Below are 19,618 nucleotides of genomic sequence, written 5' to 3'. Positions count from 1 at the left end.
ATTGAGTGAGAGTAAGATATTCTTCCAGTACTGCTACCTGGCCAAAGTGGAAATGTGGTTTTGAGTGCAGCCAAGAAGAGATGACAAAAAGAGGTGGTGAGTATAAAAGCAAATTCCTACCACAGCTGCCCTCTGTCATATAGGATTTTCATTTTTTTTCTCTATTATTCACATCAAATAATATTATCCACTATCTCATTAAGACAGAGATTTTTGAAAGCTGAGAAAATGAACAGCTAAGAGGTATAGAGGAAAGATAGGGAAAAGAGCTAAGTATTAACTAAATGTCTGAGAGATTAAAGGCCCATGTTGATCCAATCCACTACTGGTTAAAAACCTCATGTTCAGATGTGCCTAAAAGCCTCTAACTCAAGAGCAGACCCTGCCTCATTTAAAAGCAGCAGCAGAGAAGTCTGATGGGGTTAACAGCTCAAGCGTGTAAGGTTACTGGGAACGAATTCTTGGGCAGAAATGAGAACAAATTATATTCCTGTGTACAAATACACATACTTCTTGAAGCTACGCAAGCCAAACACTTCTATGTTATTTGACCAGTATTGAGTCGCACAATATTTATGACAGATATTGCATGCAACAACTAAAGCTGTAAGTCCCTCAAAACTATTATTGCCTGATGGATTACACATTAGACAAGCAAAGACAAAACCCATTGTCATATTAATTTCATACTGCAACATTTGTACTGCCATATTGCAATATTTTGTCATGTTGCTTTTATGAATACTGGAAAAGTCATACATCCACTGAATGATCAAGTAAGCAGTACATCATTTGTAAAGGTCCAAATATATCTGTGCCTTTTCTCCCTTCCCTCTCTCCACACACACATATTCAACATCACTTTGAAAGAACTCTGGTCTGTCAAACCTTCGCTGTTGTTCTTGATAGCATGGTGTGACATGACCTTTCTTAGCTGGGTTACAGTGAAGACATTTTGTTTAAAAACTCTAAACTGTAAAATAAAATTTTCAGCATTAGGAAGCCCCCAGACAGACTGAACTAAAGGCAGAAGAAAGTAAAACACAGAAAAGTTATGACCTAGGCTAGAACTGTATTGTTTTGAGAGGTCGACAGCTGGGGGCAATGGGGTGGTTACACCACCAGTTCATTATGGGGTTTGTGCCCTTTCTCCTCCCTTTTCCTTCTGTCATGGTCGTATCAAGGTTCACTTTGCAACAGCACCCTACCTACATAAGTCGTTTCATTCTAGTGAGGTTAGCAGTACCCAGCAAACAGTCAGTGTTCTGACATCACCAAGTATGATTTACACAAGCTGTTTTGCTTATCAGCAACCTGAGGTTACGGTGTTCAAAAGCCACCATCTCATGTGAGGACTGATGAGAACAGAGGACTTCTCTCCAGAACAAATAACAGCAGGAGGATTCATCACTTTGATTAAAATAATACAACTTTATAATCCCACTACAAAATGAGGTTATAATTGACTAATAGTGTTATTTTTTACCCTTAATCCAGTTAAAGCTGCACAATAATCTTGGAAGGAATGTTGTATCTATGTAGTCTTCATGGGAAATTAATGCATCTCATGAAATGTGGGCATTATAAAAGAACACAGGTAAGACAATTAAAAAAAAAAGTTTGCATCACTAAATCTAGCCCTGTGAATTTTGCAACATGACTCCATCTATGAGTAATTTTAAAGTAACCAAACAGCTGTAGTAGGTGCTTTAGGTGTCTCCTACCTTGGTTATTTATGTCCCTGCTCTCCACAGCTCTTACTGCTAGAAAAAAAAGCTATCTAACCCAAACTTTTCTTTTCTTTGCTTGAGCCTATTATTCCATGCTTCACCATCTTTTGAGAACAAATAATTCCCTCCCTTCATTTATATTGTTACCTTGAAGTTATTTATAGCCTGTGCCCATGTCCCTCAAGCTCTCTCTGTTATAGACTATAAATATAGCTCCCTTAATCCCTCTTCATGTGTTTTATCCTCTAGCATTTATATCAGATTTGCAACCTTTATATTTTCTTTTCATTTTAAACTCTTTGGACCACAACTACAGACAGTATTGCAAATGAGTGCTGAAGCAAGAATACTTTGTTCATTTTAAATATGATCTGCCTGTACCACTATAATGGTGAACACACTAGTCAAGGTTGAAATGCATAAACTACTGTAATTGCTTTAATGTCCCGATATTTTTAAAACAAGTTATTTTGAATTTAAAATTTCTAATGTTTTGTCTGAGCTTACAGATTAATCTTACAAAAGATATAGCAAAAATTATTTTAGCCAAACGAGAGCCATGTAAGTAATTTTAAAAGAAGAAAGAGTTATTTTTTCCCATATGTTCTCTCAGAAACTATATCCTCTGTTAACAGCCACAACTGAGCCAATTTTTGTTTAAATTTGATTTGTTTTAATCTCACAGACATTTAGGGAACAAATCAAGTTTAATGCAAACTGACTTTGTAAGATGCAGTTACGAGCTTTGAATTATAATTGCATGCATATTTTGAGACACAAAAGCATAGCAAATTCTTTCAAAGGGTTAACAAAATGGTGACTAAAAAAGGGTCCGGATTTCAGAGGGGCTGTGACTCTTGGTACTGGTTAAGGGTTTGGTCCACAGACTTTTCTGGACTTGCAAAATGTTCTTCACAAGGTGTCTCACTGGAGCCCTGCTCTGGCCTTTATGTGATTTTACAAGAACTCTATCACTGACCAGAAACAGTTTTAAAGATAAAAAGCAGAAGGGAAATAAATACTATTTCTGAATTTAAGAAAAGGTTGATAGTGCATTGAGGTAAAAGTAATTGCTATTTTAATAAACATCTGGAAAGAAGAATAATGGAAAAAAAGACTGATTGGGTTAAAACTACAGATGAAACAAATCTCTTTGGGATATTTCATGGAAGGCTCTGAGCGATGCCAGAGGTCCTCATAAAGCTTTGTGACTGAGAAACAAAATAGAAGAGTTCCCTCATTTTTTGTATGTGCAGTAATTTCTATTGGCAGCAACGAGTGGAATATACCTTACTGTGCTTCATTAACCTTTACATAACCTTAACAACAGATGGCTGTCATTGCAGACAGCTCAGTGACAACACGTGGTCAATGCCGAGCAAGATTCAAAAATGAAAACAGGAAGTACAAAAAGTAGGATGAAAGTAAGTTTTCATATTAATCAACAAGGCTTTGTCATCCGGAATATTCCAGTTTGGTTATCCTATCTCAAAGGGAGCCATGTCAGGAACAGGAAAAGGCTAATTGGATTTAAGATGATTAAGAGCTTGAAAAGGCTTCCATAAGTAGAAAGAGTCTGATTTTCATTTGCACTACTATGCTTTTTTTTGCATGCAACACAATCTATTTATATCCACCTTAGCATCCACCCATCTTTATTGCAAGAGGAAAACCACATTATAAATGAGAATTATTTGCATATATACAGGCCTTCTGGGGAGTGCAAGCACTGGTTATATAACAATGAAGTAGACTTAGTGCAGAAATGTAAGATTAATTTATACAGCGTTTCTCGTTTGCAGAAAACAACTACTGTCCTCTGAAAAGACCTTCATAATCATTAAGATCAAACATCTGAACATGTTATCTAAGGAGAAAGCTGAATTTTCTTCTCTCTACTGAGGTTTTGGACAATTATTTAAATACCAAGTCCTGACAGCTGGACACAACATGTTATTTCCTACATAAGTGTTAATAACTAACGCTTCTGGTTTCCCATTCTGTCCCACTGGGGACACAGTGTGTAGCTGTCCCCAGTTCAGACGTACAGATTTTCACAGCAAAGGCACAGCAATGAAGATGCCTTTCCTTTCAGATCTTGCGTCTTCTACTTAGTGTGCTACTGTGGACAGCATTGTTGTTTGGAAGGGTTCTGATTCAAAAAATAACTGAGTTGCCTGGCTCAGCACAGCCCAGTGCCAGCCATGAAAGTCAAACTGTGCCTTCAACTTGAAACTGCACTCAGTAAGAAATGAACTGCAACAATTGCGACAACTATATGGTCCTTTTGACCTGCGTTTGCTAGCATGTCAGCATCGGTTACAGTTATTTTATGGTTCTGATTTATATAGGTACTAGCATTAAATGCTTCCCTAAGTAGCAACCAGGGAACAGCATCACACAAAGGAAAATTTTCCTCCCTTAACTTGAATTCTACTTATTTCCAGGTTGTCTAGAAAGAATAAGGGCATACAGGAGCTTCTTAGGTTACAAAAATAAAGGAGGCTAGGGACGATTACAGTGGGAGAATATCTGGTAAAATATTTTCTCCACAAAGAGAAGACTAAAAAAAGAATGAAGCAGAAATTGCATATAAGAGCCACAAAGGCTTTTCTGGAGCAGACTCTTCATATGGCATCGTACCATAGCTGACATGGTCTGGGGGTGCAGATGGCTACTGTTTCCAGCATGCTGAATTTTGGTGCAGGTTGCTGAAGCCTAGACAGATATCGTTTTCTACTTAATACAAAACAATGTACACTGGTAGGGCATTTTACTTTCGTGCTAACAGATGAAATGTGCCCTGTGGATGATCATAGAATTATAGAATGGTTTGGGTTGGAAGGGACCTTTAAAGGCCACCTAGTCCAACCCCCCCTGCAGGAGCAGGGACATCTCCAACCAGATCAGGTGCTCAGAGCCCCGTCCAACCTGGCCTTGAATGTTTCCAGGGACAGGGCATCCACCACCTCTCTGGGCAACCTGTTCCTGTGTTCTACAACCATCAGTGTAAAAATTTTTTTCCTTACATCTAGTCTAAGTCTACCCTCAAAGGTAATTATTGACAACTTCATAGGGACAGTATTAGCATAAATTCTACTTAATGGTAAAGTGCTATGTAGTTAACTGGAGTTTAACAAGGTGAAAATTGGGTGTGAAATTTTAGGCTCTGTCCTTTAAATGTCGAGAGGAGTGAGGGATATATTTTCCAGATACTGAAGATTTCCCAGGCAGCAGTTTGACATGTATTTGGGGCCACCAGATGCCATAGCTGAACTTGAGAGCAGTGGTTGTACCTCCCTTACCCACTCACGGTCTCTCTGACCCTGAGGACGACTTGCTGCTTTCCCACATCGCAGCACATGCTTGCAGTGGCACAGGGAACTGGGGGCATGTTTTAACTGGGATCAGTTGTTCAGTCCATCAGTCCCAGCAGACACATGAACACATGTTCCAGGTCAAGGGAAGTGACTGTTCAGCAGAGGAATAAGAGCCCAGGACCAGACAGAGGATGGGACTGTTGCTCTTCCTTCCCAGCAACACCAGCCGTCATCTCTACACTCACATACTGAGACCTTACATCTATATAATCCAGATTTCTACACTCATTCCCTTTTTTCAGAAGCTACAGGACAACATCAAAGTCTATTTGGTTGCTAAATGTTTTATAACCTGCCCTTCATCTGGAGCTCCTAGTCCACTAACAGAAGAGACCTAGCAATAGTATTCCCTAGAAGGAATAACAAAAACAAGTCCTTAAGAATGAGTTCTGAGGTCTTTGTGAATAAACGTGTGCTGCTGCAGAGATCTGGATATCTGCAGATGAAGAACAGCAGACAGATGGGGAAGTTTACGGGATGCACATCCACCTCCTGTGGGTTGCTAGTCTGCAGCAGGAGGAAAATCACTTTGTCTTACCCACTCACCTGAACTCACTTGTGAAACTCAGTGTTCCTAAAATTTTTGTCAAATTGTAATTTGACATACCAAAATGTCTGCAGTGAGGGAGGACAGTGTAAGATTGGTTATAAGCCTATGCATACACATCTTCTGTAATTCTATATTCATACCAGTGACAAGTATATATGGATAACTAGTGACGAGAGAGAGGCATTCACATTTAGACGAGGCTTGAGAATTTTAGCCCAAAGGTAATTTTTTTCTAAATATTCCCATTTCTAACCATTTGTTTTTTGAACAAAATAGCTATGTCAGCATTAGCATCTTTAATCATCCATAGCACCATTATTACTTAATTCAGCTGCATTAGCATTTCTTCTTATTCCTTTGCCTATAGCTCTTTGATGTTGTCATTTGTAATTTCCCTTCCTTCTTCGTAAGTTCTCCAGATGCCCCATTATCACGCTGTATGCACTGGCATGAGAGGAAAAAAAAAAAAAACATCAGAAAATAAGCACAGAGCTCAGAAAACTGCCTAGTAGGCCAAGCAGGAGAGGCAGGAGAGGCAACATAGGGATGATGCAGGTAGTACAGCGATAGAAATTAATTGCAAATCTCTGGTGAGATTGTTCTGCAGTTTCTCGAGGAAAGCTGAGCTACCAAACAAAACCATAACAGGGCAAGAGGGAAAGTTAGGGACGGTGAGATGCAGCAGAATTTGTAGCTTGCCCATGAACAGACTCAGTGTCCTACACCTCTCCCTCTCCCAAACAAATTACCTGTTCTCAGACAAAAAAAAAATAGAAAAAAAGTCTGTACAATGGCAAGGGAAATCCCTGAATACTAGCTTACTATGTGATTTACAGTAATACAGTTCTGAGTTGTTTTTTACAACTTCTGTTGATTCTAAAATATTCCTGCTTTCCCATGTGTTCTGCATTATGGCTTTGGAGGATTTTTTTTTTTAAAAAAAAAAACCTTTCTCTCATGTCAGTTAAAGTTGATTGTTTTCATAACTGTTTTCACCTATATTTTTCCTCTGTTTATGGACAGTTAGAAGTCTACTTCAAACTCTCTTGGTTTCCACCTGCACATAGTTCTCCTGCACCTTCAGTGCCTTCCTCACCCTCCCTCACAACAGCATTTTAACATAGGAAGTGCTTGTATAGCTCATCTGCACTACTACGCCATTTACAAAATTCTCCCATATTTTCTTCAAACCTCTTTCCCTCCTGCCAGTCCTTCCCTCATACTCCTTGAAGAAATCTAGGTAAGACTTATTATTTCCTATGGAATTCCTTCTATGATAACTATTGCCAATTCTTAAAAGAAACAATAAGCAAAATTTTCCTCTTCTTCTGAAACAGATCCTGTATGAAATACAGTGGCAGCAAATAAAAGGATGCCAACTTTCTGACATGTGTGTGGGAGTGAGTGGATCTGTCTTTGGAGCCCAGAACAATTTTGAGCAGATGCACAACACAGGCTGGTAAGCATCTACCAGACTCCTGAGGTAAAGTGCTCTCCTGAATTTTGGTCCCACTAGATTTCAGCAGCTGCTGTGCAAGGATTTTTATGATGAGTATTTTGAGGTATCTAAGTAATTTCCATATAGGCCTTTAACAATATGTATCTACATGTAAAAGTAGATGTGTTACTAAAAAAACTTATACTGATGATTTTCCTTGTGCTATTTCTTACACCCTTCTGTGCCTTATACTAATTCCATCACTATTCATTAATTTTTCGAGCATGAAATCTAGAAAAATTTAGGTATTTTATTTTATGTTTCTTTGTGATATTGCAACATGTGTATTCTTTTTATTAATTTTAAAACTTCAAGGTCAGATTCAAACTAGAATATCAAAAACTTGAACAGTCCAGGAGTTTTACTTCTTTCGTATCCATAGGAAAAAGACTTCAGACGTCTTAGGAAAAAGACATGTTTTTCAATGGGGATGTTGATCTAGAGATGAAACAAGTAGAGGAAGAGAACTAAGAACTTACTGTCTCTGCAAGAAAATGAGTTGTGAACAGGTAAATAAAAGGCCACCACTAACATTTTACTAAACTTAAACAGGAGTGACAAACACCAAAAACAGTATGTAAGATCAGGCATTAACAGTCTGTTTCCCCTACTCCCTCTCATACTGTTGCTGCACAACACCAACAAGGTGGTGGCCTCGGGCACCAAGAAAGAAAAAGGAAACTTGGACTAAGAACAGAACAATTGAGGGAAATTATTAAATTAACATTAAGCTTCCTCGTTATTTTATTCCGTACTTCACTGAAATTGAATAGCTGCAGTTCCTCCCTGTGGCATGCATACCTTCAACCACAGGGATCATGAAAGAGAACAATAGTCTTTGATTGTAAAAATATGATTTATAAATTTGGCATTTTCAAAGAATTCATTCTGTTCCTTCTCTTGTCTCCCTTTGATGATACTCAGTGTCATTACTAGAAGGAACTTGTTATCATTAGAATAAAGCATCCTGCATGCCAAGCACATTCATCCACAAAGGGCTTGAATTCTTGCAGCTCTTGTTGTGTTTGTGTACTCCACAAGCTGGAACGAGTTTACAACTGGGACACACAAAACAAATAAAACAGGTGTGTTAGCTATGCTCAGCTTATACTAAATGCCAAAGCACTTTTACAGTCATGCACAGAACTGCCACCCTGAAAAAAAAGAAACAAGATTCTTCTTATTACATAATGGGAGAGTGAACCAACACTGTTTCATTCAACAATGCAAAGGCTTCCACAGATTTTGCAAGTCTTCTTCCACTGGTAACATTTTAAAGTAGAACAAATCAAGTGCCCCCTGATTACATCCAGAAAGTGCACAAAGATAGAAATGTGGCATTCACATAGAGGAGAAAGGTAAAAAAAAGAAAAGACAGAGTTCATTACACAATTATAATCTGTTAATATCTTACTATTTTATAAATTGCCAGCTTCCTGAGCAACAACTCAGTGAGAAGCTGCACTGACACCCAGCTGAAGATCTGTCACTTTACTATTTTTGCTGCTCTTTACTAAACTGTCACTAACAGCTTATTCCTAGTTAAACATACGCAAAGACAAAGATCCCAGTTCCTCAGGAGAGAATGTGCCTTGCTGTGTTTCTGAATGACAAGGCTGCTTTAGGATTCAAGTTTTTATAGTGAGTAGAAATGTTTGTGAAGCAGCCATAAAGAATGGTTTGCTAAAAATGTGTCAATTTGCTGCAGCTTCCTGTTACGGCTGTGAAAAGCACTGAGAAGACTAATAGAACTGCAGACATCACTTTTACGTAACAAGACTAGAAAGGTCCATTTTGGAGGAGCTGTGTGCATATGTGACATGTTCACAATGAACATGGAGCTTGACGGTGCCAGCCCCTAAAAATAGCACCTGGATATCCTTGTTCTCATCAGCAACTGCAACCCTGTCTTTTCCATTGTTCAGTGCATCGATCTGGCATTCCTTCCCCTCCTCCAAAAAAGACAGGAGCAGCGGTACCCTGAGGTAACTCATTTTAATAGAAGTGTGGGAGATAAAGAGGATGTTTGCATCTGCTGCAAGCACACGTTTTAAACAACATCCTTGCCCCTCAGCAGGCAGTTATCATGTTGTTTTGGCAGCAGGAAGGAATCTGTGGTTTTTCTTGAATGTTGCTCTTCTTTATTTAAACTACCAGAAATAAAGCAAAAATGACAGAATGCTCTGTCTATAAATAATCATTCCGGTGTACAGTTATATTAGGAGGTAACTCAGATGGCATGATAACGCCTAACAGACTAATCTTAGACCTGTAATGCCATAAGATGAAAATAACTAGGCTAAGAATAACTGACCCAGAGGAGTCAGCCTGTTAAAGAGATCCACAGAACAGGGCACTTTAGATTTTCATGTGTTTAACAATAATATCTATTGATTGGTTTCTCTACAATACTTTGGATTGTCCCCACCATATAAAAAAAAAACAAACACCTACAACAGTAGTTGTGAAAGGTTAAAATGCAATGACACTTGAAACCTCCCCCATCACCTATACTAAAATCTCAAATTAATGTGTACATACACATACGTTTGCAGGATGTCTATCTATTCTGCTTTCTCACAGCTTTTGCTTTCTCTGCAAAGAGTGTGCAGAAGAAAAGGGCCAAGCAGTCAGTACAGAAACAGAGGAATGATTAAAGCTCTGGCAGTAGGAAGAGTTACAAGTGTTCCTCAAAACCAACGCAAACCTTAATGAACTAAATGGATTCTGTACACAGTTTTACAGGAAGGATGACTCTGGCTGAAACCATGTGCATTTGAGTGCAGTGCAAATCAGTGAGTGTTATGAAGCTGAATAGCTAAAATAACAAACAAGTTAAAGTAAAAAGCTCTTTTCCAGTAAAATCATTTAGCTTAATACACCAAAGAGAGGGAAGCTTGTGTCCTACTGCCAGTACCAGTGAATCTCTGTATTAAACACACTTTTTAATGGCATCAGGAAAGACCCTCAAAGAGGTTTTGAAATTATGTTCTGCATTCTTTTTATTTACTTTCCAGCTTTTGTAGCTTGTTATTCTTGTCAATCTTCTACTTTGAATTTCTTATTCCACACTTTTCACACAACTTCTATCTTCTAATACAAAGTAAGATTGTCAGGTAATCACTTGGCTCCAGAAGCTGGGACTTAAATTTAAAGAAAAGAAAGAAAAAGCAATGTTACAGCATTAGAGGATACCTGAAGTTGGTAACATTAGTCTGTACTCAATGTCTTCTTAATAATGTAAAATAGAAAAAGCAGGTTCATTCCATTTTAGTACATTTTTGTTCAGCGGAATTCATAACCAATGTCTTGTCCAGCACACATTACTGGGCAGAGCCCCTACTCAAAATCAGTGAGATTTTAACTACATAAGACCTGCAGGTCTGTGTTGCTCACCTCTTCTCATTGTATTAATTGTTAAGGCTAAGGCCTTACTCTTCCCTAACAATTCAAATACTTCAGCTGCTACTATGAAGCACTAGATTTTTTTCTACCTAGCATTTACAACCAGCATAGAAGAAGCTTGTCCAGCTGTTATCCAGAATTTCCCTGAACTGAATTTTCATACTCAATTTTTTTCATTACTCTGAAGAGAATCACAAAGTAAAAGCTCAGCATATCTATTTTCACTCTCTCTGAAGAGTTATTGCTTGAGCTACCACATACGCAACATTTTCTATCTGTAAGAAGTTTATGTTACTTGATTCAGATATGCAAATACGTCAAGTTTCTGATGACAGCAGAGCAAATCTTTAAATGAATTTGCAGTCCCTCCACAGGAACAGGTGAAAGCTTTGTTCGGGCAGAAAGAACCAGGAGAGCAAATACCAAAGAATTTTCTCTGAAAGCAATATAAATGCACGTGTACAAATGTGTGTATGTGGTCAGCATATGAGATAAACATTGTACGTTGGGGTTTACTGAGGGAAGGTAGCTCATGAGGTCCTGTCAACCCATGTACAACATGATGCGTGTAGCATTGATTCTGTCATCCATATTCAAGTGACACAGCTTGAATTTCCCGACTGGTGCAGACAATAAAATACTGCGACTACGTTCACTTACTACATTTGTGAAATTGCAGGTATTTTGCAGGCCTGTGGGTAGATTAAGTCAATCAAATTAATCATTCTGAATCATTATATTCCCTTTAGAATAGTTTTGCTCTACAGACTCCTGAGCCTGACAGGTATCATTTTCTGTATTTCACAGAAGGGTTAGCTGATGTGAGCAGGATTGCATAACTTGCTCAGGTCACCTGTCAACTCGATGAGCTAGGGCTTTAAGCTCAAGATCTCCTTGAACTCTTGATTTTTCAATACAAGAGCTTTGGGCAGGAAGTGGATATCCAATAAAAGCCAAGGTGGCATTCAGGCAGGCCAGTGCAAGGGTGTACATCAAAATACGGCCAGTGAAGCAAACAGCAACTTTACCCTTTGGAAAAACAGCACCGTGTATTAAATCACCAGAAGTTAATTAACTTGGCATTACTTCTTAAAGTCTTATATTCACAGATAGAATGGCTGGGTAGGTTCTTTCTTCTCCTTCACACAAGTGACAATTTGAGTAACGTAGCCCTGCACTAGTTATTTATTGACTACATTTTAATGTGTGTTCTTGACATAGAATGTGCTGCACCAAATGCTTTTTTTCAGGACTTACAGTTTATTACTGATATTTTGGTAAGATAAGAGGCCAGTTGAATGCTAGGGTCCACTGTGGCATTGTACACACATGGAAGTTGAGACTTTTGGGATAAAATAAAAGCAACAGCACAGTTAAATAGTACTTTGAGCTAAATAAAAGGCTTTAGACGGCAGATCTATTTTTTAAATCATGTAACTACAATAACTATGGTCTCAAGTAAGAAAGCATCAGAATCATTTTCTTAAATAACGATGCAGAGCACTTACTGCTGCATTTTAGAGCAACAGTACCATATGGGAGAATCTAGTTCAGTCTTCTCAAGATAGCTGAAACTGCTCTCTGCAGTAAGGTGTAGGTGTCTGCAAATTACACAGCTTCTTGAGTCAGTGCCGATCTCGATTGCTCCATTCATAATTAGACTTTTGATTGGTACCTATCCAGATCATCTCATTCATAGTATGATTTACAAGCAGGGATGGAGACAGACAGGCAAAGCAGTAATTGAGGGAATATCAGAACTGCTTCACATAGAAGAAGTATTTCCTATGCCTCCTATTGTCAGAAATTCCTTAGTCAGTTTGCTTTGCAAATACATAGCCATTGGCCATTGAATCTATCCTCTTTCGGGGTGGCTCCAGCCCATTTTAAAATCAGAGTTGCATAATTCATGCCCACTGCATCTGCGAACTGGAAAACCTAAAAATCCATTGAGTGTTTAAATTGTGCTTGCTTCAAAGACTTCAAGAATATCAAGGGTGCAGACTGTAAATGTGCAGGGATCTGCTCTTTTCTTAAATATGTACAACTTTTTAACCCGAGCAAAAGTCACATACATGCAAGTCACATAACTTTAAAGTAAGGACATAAGGGATAAGCAAAATTCAAATGACTGATACTCCAAACACCATGGCACATTGTCATGCCCTGGCAATTTCTTTCTCCCCTATATGCAGCACAGAGGGAGACAATACCTGAAAAGTTACCAGGCCTGATCCTGCAAGACTCTGAAGTTGAGGGAACTGAAGGTAATCAACAGCAGCATCAGACTTTGTGGTTTCATGTGACATGAATTAAACTGCAGACTATGTACAACATCAACTACTTGTAGTCCAGTTGTGTATTTTAAAGGCCAGCAGAAACACTGAGGAATATTTCATGTTCTACAGGATATATAGTTAAACATCTTTCACCTGGACAATGTTCTTGACTAAAAGGGTGTTGGTTTTGTTTTTTTTTTCTTTTAAGTACAAAACCCCTCTCTATTCTACTTGGTACTTCAGGGGAAATTCTGTATGTTATATGGCCCTAATATAATGTTGGATAAAAATCAACTGTTACATGATACTCTTGTCTCCAGTGAAGAAAAGCAGAGCTACAAACTTCCAGAAAATTACCTCCTTTTCTTGTGTTTCAAATGAGGAAATTGCTATTACTCCAGCAACATTAATTGGCAGCTAAAAGGTAGCACAGTGAGCTAAAAAAACCCACCAGATTTTCACTTGTGTACAGCTAACTTCAACTTGACATAGTGTTAACAAAAAAAAAACAACAGGAAGAAGGGGAAGCAGTCACTCTCATTGACCAATATAAAAGCACTGGACACTTGCTGAACTGTTCATGAAAACCAAAGAAAAGTAATAATTCTTGAACAAGAGGCAAACACTGTAGATGGCTTTGGAGAAATATAACACTTGCAGAGAAACTTCTGCTTTTACCCACTGTGTTTGCTGGGACTTTGCTGTTTATATTTATAAACAAGTCTTTCACCTGATTCTGTCCTTGACAAAGGAACTGTAACTGGTGATCAACATCTGTTCTAAGAAGTCAGACAAACAGCAAATTCTTTGAGAGATCCAAAAAGAAACAAACCAACCCAGCAGCTTTATAAAGGAATAGAAGAATTGCCAATCTTAAACATTACCAGCTGGAAGTCTCCATTCCCCTTAGGTATTCTCATTATTTTAAGCTGCACATAACAGCTTTTCAATCTTTCATTCCCTCCCTCAGTTTATAATCATTATGAGGTAGCCTCAGCTTTCTATATTGAAAAACACTAATCATGAGGTTAAGAGATACCCAAGTCTTTTCTAAGAGGAAAGATATTACCAGTTGACACAATCTCTCACAGTTTATTTTCATATCTGAAACTAGAAGTCTGCTCTAAAATAGTATGTAAGAAAGAAACAGACACAAAACTTTAAGTTCTTTTTCTATAAAGCAGGAAAATAAAGTTTTTTTAAGAAACAAACAAACATGGGCTCAACAGGTGTACCAAAATCGGCAATATTTGAAGAGAGCTGTGGTCTACACACATAATTAATCTTAAAAAAAAACAGTAGCATTGACAAGTTTTGTGAACAAAAAAAAAAAAGAAAAAAAAGGAAAAAGAAAAAAGAAAAAAAAAGGAAAAAGAAAAGAAAAAAAAGGTGGGGTTAATCTGAGACTAAAGTACATGTAAACAATTCACCTTGCATTCTACATATAGATCCGCTATAAAGGCAACTTTATGATAAACAAAGTCAGAAACCTAGGGTAGAAAAGATATAAACCAGCTAACATTGTGCCTCAAAAGACAGAGTTTCAGCCCAATAAAAACAGAACTGGAATTCACAGAGTTTAGGAGACCTGAATTTTGGCCTGATAAATTAACATTTTATCTGAATGGTAACAATTCTTCCAACTTAGTTCATCCCCAGTATTTCATTTGCAGGTCTCAAACATAGCTAGCAAAGAAACTAGAAAATACAAGGGTAGTTTCAAATACACAAGGAAACGTTCAGTGTTTTTTCAGAGTAGCTTTGAAATATCTTCATTAAAAAACATATCCAATTTACATATCAGTAAGTCAGTACACATAAATAGCATTGCCAGGTTCCCACATCTTTTTAAAGTAACAAAATAAGCCACGCATATTAAAGACATTTTACAGTAACGCTATCATGAAACGAGAAAGGGATTAGTATTAAACTCCCTTTGTATGCAAACTGGAGAAAAGGAAACTCACAGAAAGACCAAATCCTGTTTACAACAGACATACGACCAGAATTGCCTACGAGGGGCTCTAACTGCAGCCTCCTGACAAGGTCTGTCTGAGGAAGCCTCTCTCTGTGAATAAGCCTGTACCACAAGCCCCATTTTGCAACCACGCAACAAAACAAACAAGGAATCTCAAAGTAGATTTCAGTTGTGAGCATTTTCCTCTGGCTGGGAAGCAGCAGGCTGAAGGAGACAAACTCCCTGCAAAAGCAGGAGCTGCTATCCAATATACTACCATAATTATTTAACAACAACTTATATAAAGCCCAGGAAAACAAAGTCACTTCTTTAAAGGAAGGGTGTTTTCTTGTCGTGCTTGGCTGTATTCTCCCAGTCAGCCACCGAAGTCCGAGGTACGGAGCTGTCTCTTACCTGAGTTGATCATACTGTGCATTCTTTGCTGAGCCAAGAGCTGTTCACGTCCAGAAACCCCATCTGAGGAAAAACACGATTCACTCTCGTAAATTGTCTGCAGCATATTCCAACCAGTCTGCACTTCAGCTACACGAGAGATTCATCACCGCACTTGCACAGGGGCGCCAGGCACGACCCTCTGTGGTCCTACCTCCTCCAGTGAGGGTTGTAAGATAATATGCTTCGGCAATTAGCAATGTTTGAGCATTTGCACAAGTGTCTATTGGGAAAGGGGGAAAAAAAAACACCCCAATCCACTCTCAGCAGCCCCCGCCTGCTGGAAGGGAGCCGCGAGCGCGCGGGGGGCTGAGCGTCGCCGAGTTTGAGCAGTTGCGTTCGGGCAGCCAACGGCAGGTGGAAGAAGAAATGAAGAAATATCTCTGCGCTTCGGGCTTTCTGGCGGGGCGAGGGTGAAACACAGTCTCTCAAAAACCATCAAACCAAGTAAGCCCTGTTTCCATGGACCAGGAGCCCCTGAGGGTTTAGACCGAATTACCCCAGCCCGGACCAGTGTGGCTGTCCCCGCGCCCCTCTCCTCTCCCTGTCCAGCTCTCCCTTGGCCGGGCAGCCAGGCGAAGTTGGCGGGAGAGGCAGCAATAACTCATTTGCATTTGAATCGACATCCGAGTGGCCCAGCAGCGGCAGAAATAGAACAATGGCCGGCCTGAGCCAAAAATAGGTCAAGCATGGCCGGGTGATTGGAGCCTGCATTAATGCGTTTAAAAATACCACAGCAAACACAGCTGTCCAGTCTCTGTCTTTCAAACCGCCAGCCGTCCTCCCTCCAGTCACTCGGCCTCAAGCAGGATTAACCCCTTCCCCCTGCTCAGCCCTTTTCGGTGGGGAGAAGCCAGTGTGGGAGGAAGGGAAGGCAGGGAGTGGGACAGAAACACTCCTCACCTGGGACTCGCGCCCCTCTCCCTTCTTGCCCTCCCCCAGGGAGTGTTTTGCGAAAAGCGAGCAAAACGCCACGGCCGCTGTATCGGTCCTAAAATAACGCTGGGAGGTTTTTGCTGGCGATGTGGTTTCTGCCTCGCCCACGCGCAGCCATCCTGCTGTTCTATTTTTGCTGCCCGTTTCTCTGGCTACGCCGCGGTTGGCTTTGGCAGGGGAGCAGGGCTGCTGCCTGCTCTCTGCGGGACCTGCAGCCGTCTTGGGAGAGACGATTTCTGACGCTTACAGGGCTGGAGGGGGGGAGCAGAAGGTGGGGGCAGATGTTAATCAGGGACCGGGTTTTGTGCGTGCAGTTATAAGCAGCCTTTCTGTATTTAGCATGCTTAATATAATTCTTATAGTAAGTCACCAGTTGTGGCACAGCATGTTAGACACGGTTACCAACTATGCACTCTTCAGTTGACTTGTTAAAATTTGGAGAGGGGCTGAGCAGCTCACACTTATTTTTAGAAGCATTAGGCAATTTGCACAGCGTCTTTTTCAGTTTTGCAAGATGATGTGCTTTCAGAAGAGCAGCGCTTGACAGCATCTCAGACAGCAGCACTATGCTCCTCTGTGTCTCGGCAGGTTTCACGCGTGCTATGTGAACTTGATTTTTCATAACGATATTTCAAAAGTTGCCTATCTTGTTTGCTGATTCACATACTTACATGTAGGTAAGTTTCATTTCACTGTTGCAATGGTACTTTACTTCTCTGGGTCCTGCTCTGCCTTACAGCACTTGTTACACAGGTGACCAAATCCTGTCATTGCCTACATATATGGTACAGCAGCTTGACCACTCACCTACCAAAATTACAAGTCCCCTTCTGTCTCCCTGCTCTAGAGGAGCAACAGTGGCCACAGGGATGTGATTCCTCACTGTAATCAAGAAGTAAACAGAGAAGTCATCTCGGAACCTTCTAGAAATCCACCAAATTCTCAACTCTCTCCAGCATTTTTTGCTCCTGAAGAGACAAGAATCTGCCCAGAAGTTCAGGCTTGCCTCTGCCTTTTGGTGAAGGATCATCTGTCTGCTCTTCAACTGACATGATAAATCACAGCCAAGGGCAATATTTTTTTAAAAAAAACTTCTCACAATTGTGTTATCGAAGAAAAGAGTCACACTAGCAAAACGCTGTGACACTCCTGTGACATTTGGATACTGGATGGCACCTGGGAGGTCCGTGGCTCAAGTCTCCACCATCATCCAAACCCTTTGCATCCTCCATGTGCCAAATGACCTGGTCCTGCTGAGAGTTAGGATCTGTCCTGCGGACAGATGGAGACTGCAGCAGCTGACAATAGGGTTTTCCCTACAGGATCCTCAACTTAGCATCTATCAACAACAACCTTCTCCTTGCCTTCTCTCTTCCCTGCCCTCAGTTTTGCCTGGGAGCACTCCTCCCGTGGAAGTGGCGAAGCTCTGCAGACAGCACACACCCTGCTCTGCAAAGCGGCATGGACATGGGCAGCGACCTGTAGGGTGTTACAGGGCAGGACAGGGGATGTGCTATTGACAGCTGACAATTTCATGTTGTCACGATTTTTCTCTTGAAAATAAAAACACTCAAATGTTTTATGGGAAATACATGGCACTTTGTCTGTGCAAGGCAGAAGACATTTAACACGAATGCAAGAGGAACTACCAGTAGAAACAGAAATGTTCTCTAATGCAGAAAAAGCTTTTCATAGACAGAAGTAAATAAAAAAGTGCAATTGCTTATGCCCTTGAGCCAACCAGAACATGATCCTGTTTAGTGATTCAGCACCTCAAAATAATCAAGTCTCATATTACAGGGAAACACTGGAGGAATAAGTTAAAAACAGGTCAGAACACGGAAAATGCTGGAGTGTGGGATCCTGGTATTAGGTACTCACACGTGTTTTATAACTGCTTATATATGCAGCTGCATTTTTAAAGATAGCATTTACAGCTCTAACTGACTTCAAATACTTCAGTAACTAAATAAAAGCAGACTATTTTCAAGAGTAGAAAATGTACATCCAGACATACATTTAGCTGCAAGCATTCTTAATTTTGGCATATGTATTTTAAACTGACAGACACATAAACTATCCTATGTTAGCTAATTCACAGACAATAATAACTACAGCATTGTGCTTTATATTTCAGATTATATATAAAAATTGTTTCAAAATATTTTACTTATGAAGTCAGCCACCCCAAAGGTAGGGCTTTTACAACCTGTATTCTTCCGATTTGCTTCGACGTATCACAGGCCTGCCTTGGTACATGCTTAGCTTTAAAACCTGTGTGTAAATCCATCCCTTTTCAACGAAATATTTAAGCACATGCTCAAGTTCTATTGATCGCAATAGAATTTAAGCACATAGTTAAGCACTTTGCTGAGTCAGCCCAGCCTTTAACTACATGATCACATGAGTTTAAATGGCTCCTTTAGAGTCCCACAGGGGAAGGATAAAGGGTTCATGCCTGAAGAAAATCTGGTTTTTATTTTTAAAGCTATGCACGTTACAAGGTGACATTTTCATACAGGAACATGAGTTTTTTTTGTTCTGTTTTTTCAAATGCATTTCCTAAACTTGGAGAACTTTAACAATACTGGAGGCAAAAGTAAATCGTTGAAATGATTTAGCGCTGCTGAGGTAACTCTAAATGCAATCAGCAACTTATAGAAAATGTAAGGCATATTAGTAGCACTAAGATCTCATTACAGGGCTTACAATGTGTTTCTCTTATTTGCCTTCTGAGTTGCTAAAAACAAATAAATATAAGGAAATTAAATCTGGAAACCACATTACTACAACATTAAGACTGAGAAATTAAGCATTCAAGTTAGAAAGAGCTAAGATTTCTACTGTATTATTAACTCCGCAACATTATAATTAAGTAGCACTTTTCTTACTTTCCTTGTTAAGTGCAAACGGTATATTACTGTTTGTTTTTAGCATATCCCATTTCTCAGTCATGATATTCTGGAGCATAGTCTTCATTAATATTAATAGCTTAGTTTCAACTTTTGCAGTTTTCTTACTTCTGAACGAATTCTTGCATAGATTCTTCTGCCATATTGCTCATTTGTATCATATAAATATTACATATAAAATTAAATAAAGAAATGTTCTCTAGCTTCTAGTGATATGCCTAAATTAGGATCTCATAGTTTTACAGGTGTCCCATTCAACCTTCCTTCAGCCCTTTTTTCATTTGGCAAGTATTTTGTGAAAAAGCATTAAGTAATAACATGCATCAATATCCAGCAATGCATAAACAAGTGGTAGCTAAATTAAGGTTGCTTGGGTAAAATTAAATCTGGCCTATTTCAGTACTCAAGTTATGAAGTCTAATCTCTGCAGCCTAAAGAGCTCCTAACTATTTTTTGTATATCTAATCACCCGGATTAAAAAAAAAAAATTAACTATTGTACAGAACAGATGTTTCTGT

General features: G+C 39.4%; 1 protein-coding gene across 6 annotated transcripts in view; it reads right to left on the bottom strand.

The window, feature by feature from the left end:
- The window catches only part of HDAC9 (histone deacetylase 9), a 292,749-nt gene that overhangs the window by 82,280 nt on the left and 190,851 nt on the right, over positions 1–19,618 (bottom strand). For all 6 annotated transcript variants that reach the window (XM_086742475.1, XM_086742474.1, XM_086742476.1 and 3 more), the window contains exon 4: positions 15,214–15,276. In XM_086742475.1, coding sequence (XP_086598601.1) covers positions 15,214–15,276 — 63 coding nt within the window. The remainder of the gene's footprint in view (positions 1–15,213; positions 15,277–19,618) is intronic.

The sequence above is a fragment of the Chlamydotis macqueenii genome, chromosome 2 (assembly GCF_036417535.1).
Source record: "Chlamydotis macqueenii isolate bChlMac1 chromosome 2, bChlMac1.mat, whole genome shotgun sequence".
NCBI classification, from domain to species: Eukaryota; Metazoa; Chordata; class Aves; order Otidiformes; family Otididae; genus Chlamydotis; species Chlamydotis macqueenii.
The sequence above is the reverse complement of the archived record's forward strand: the minus strand, read 5'-3'. Positions and strand labels throughout refer to the sequence as shown.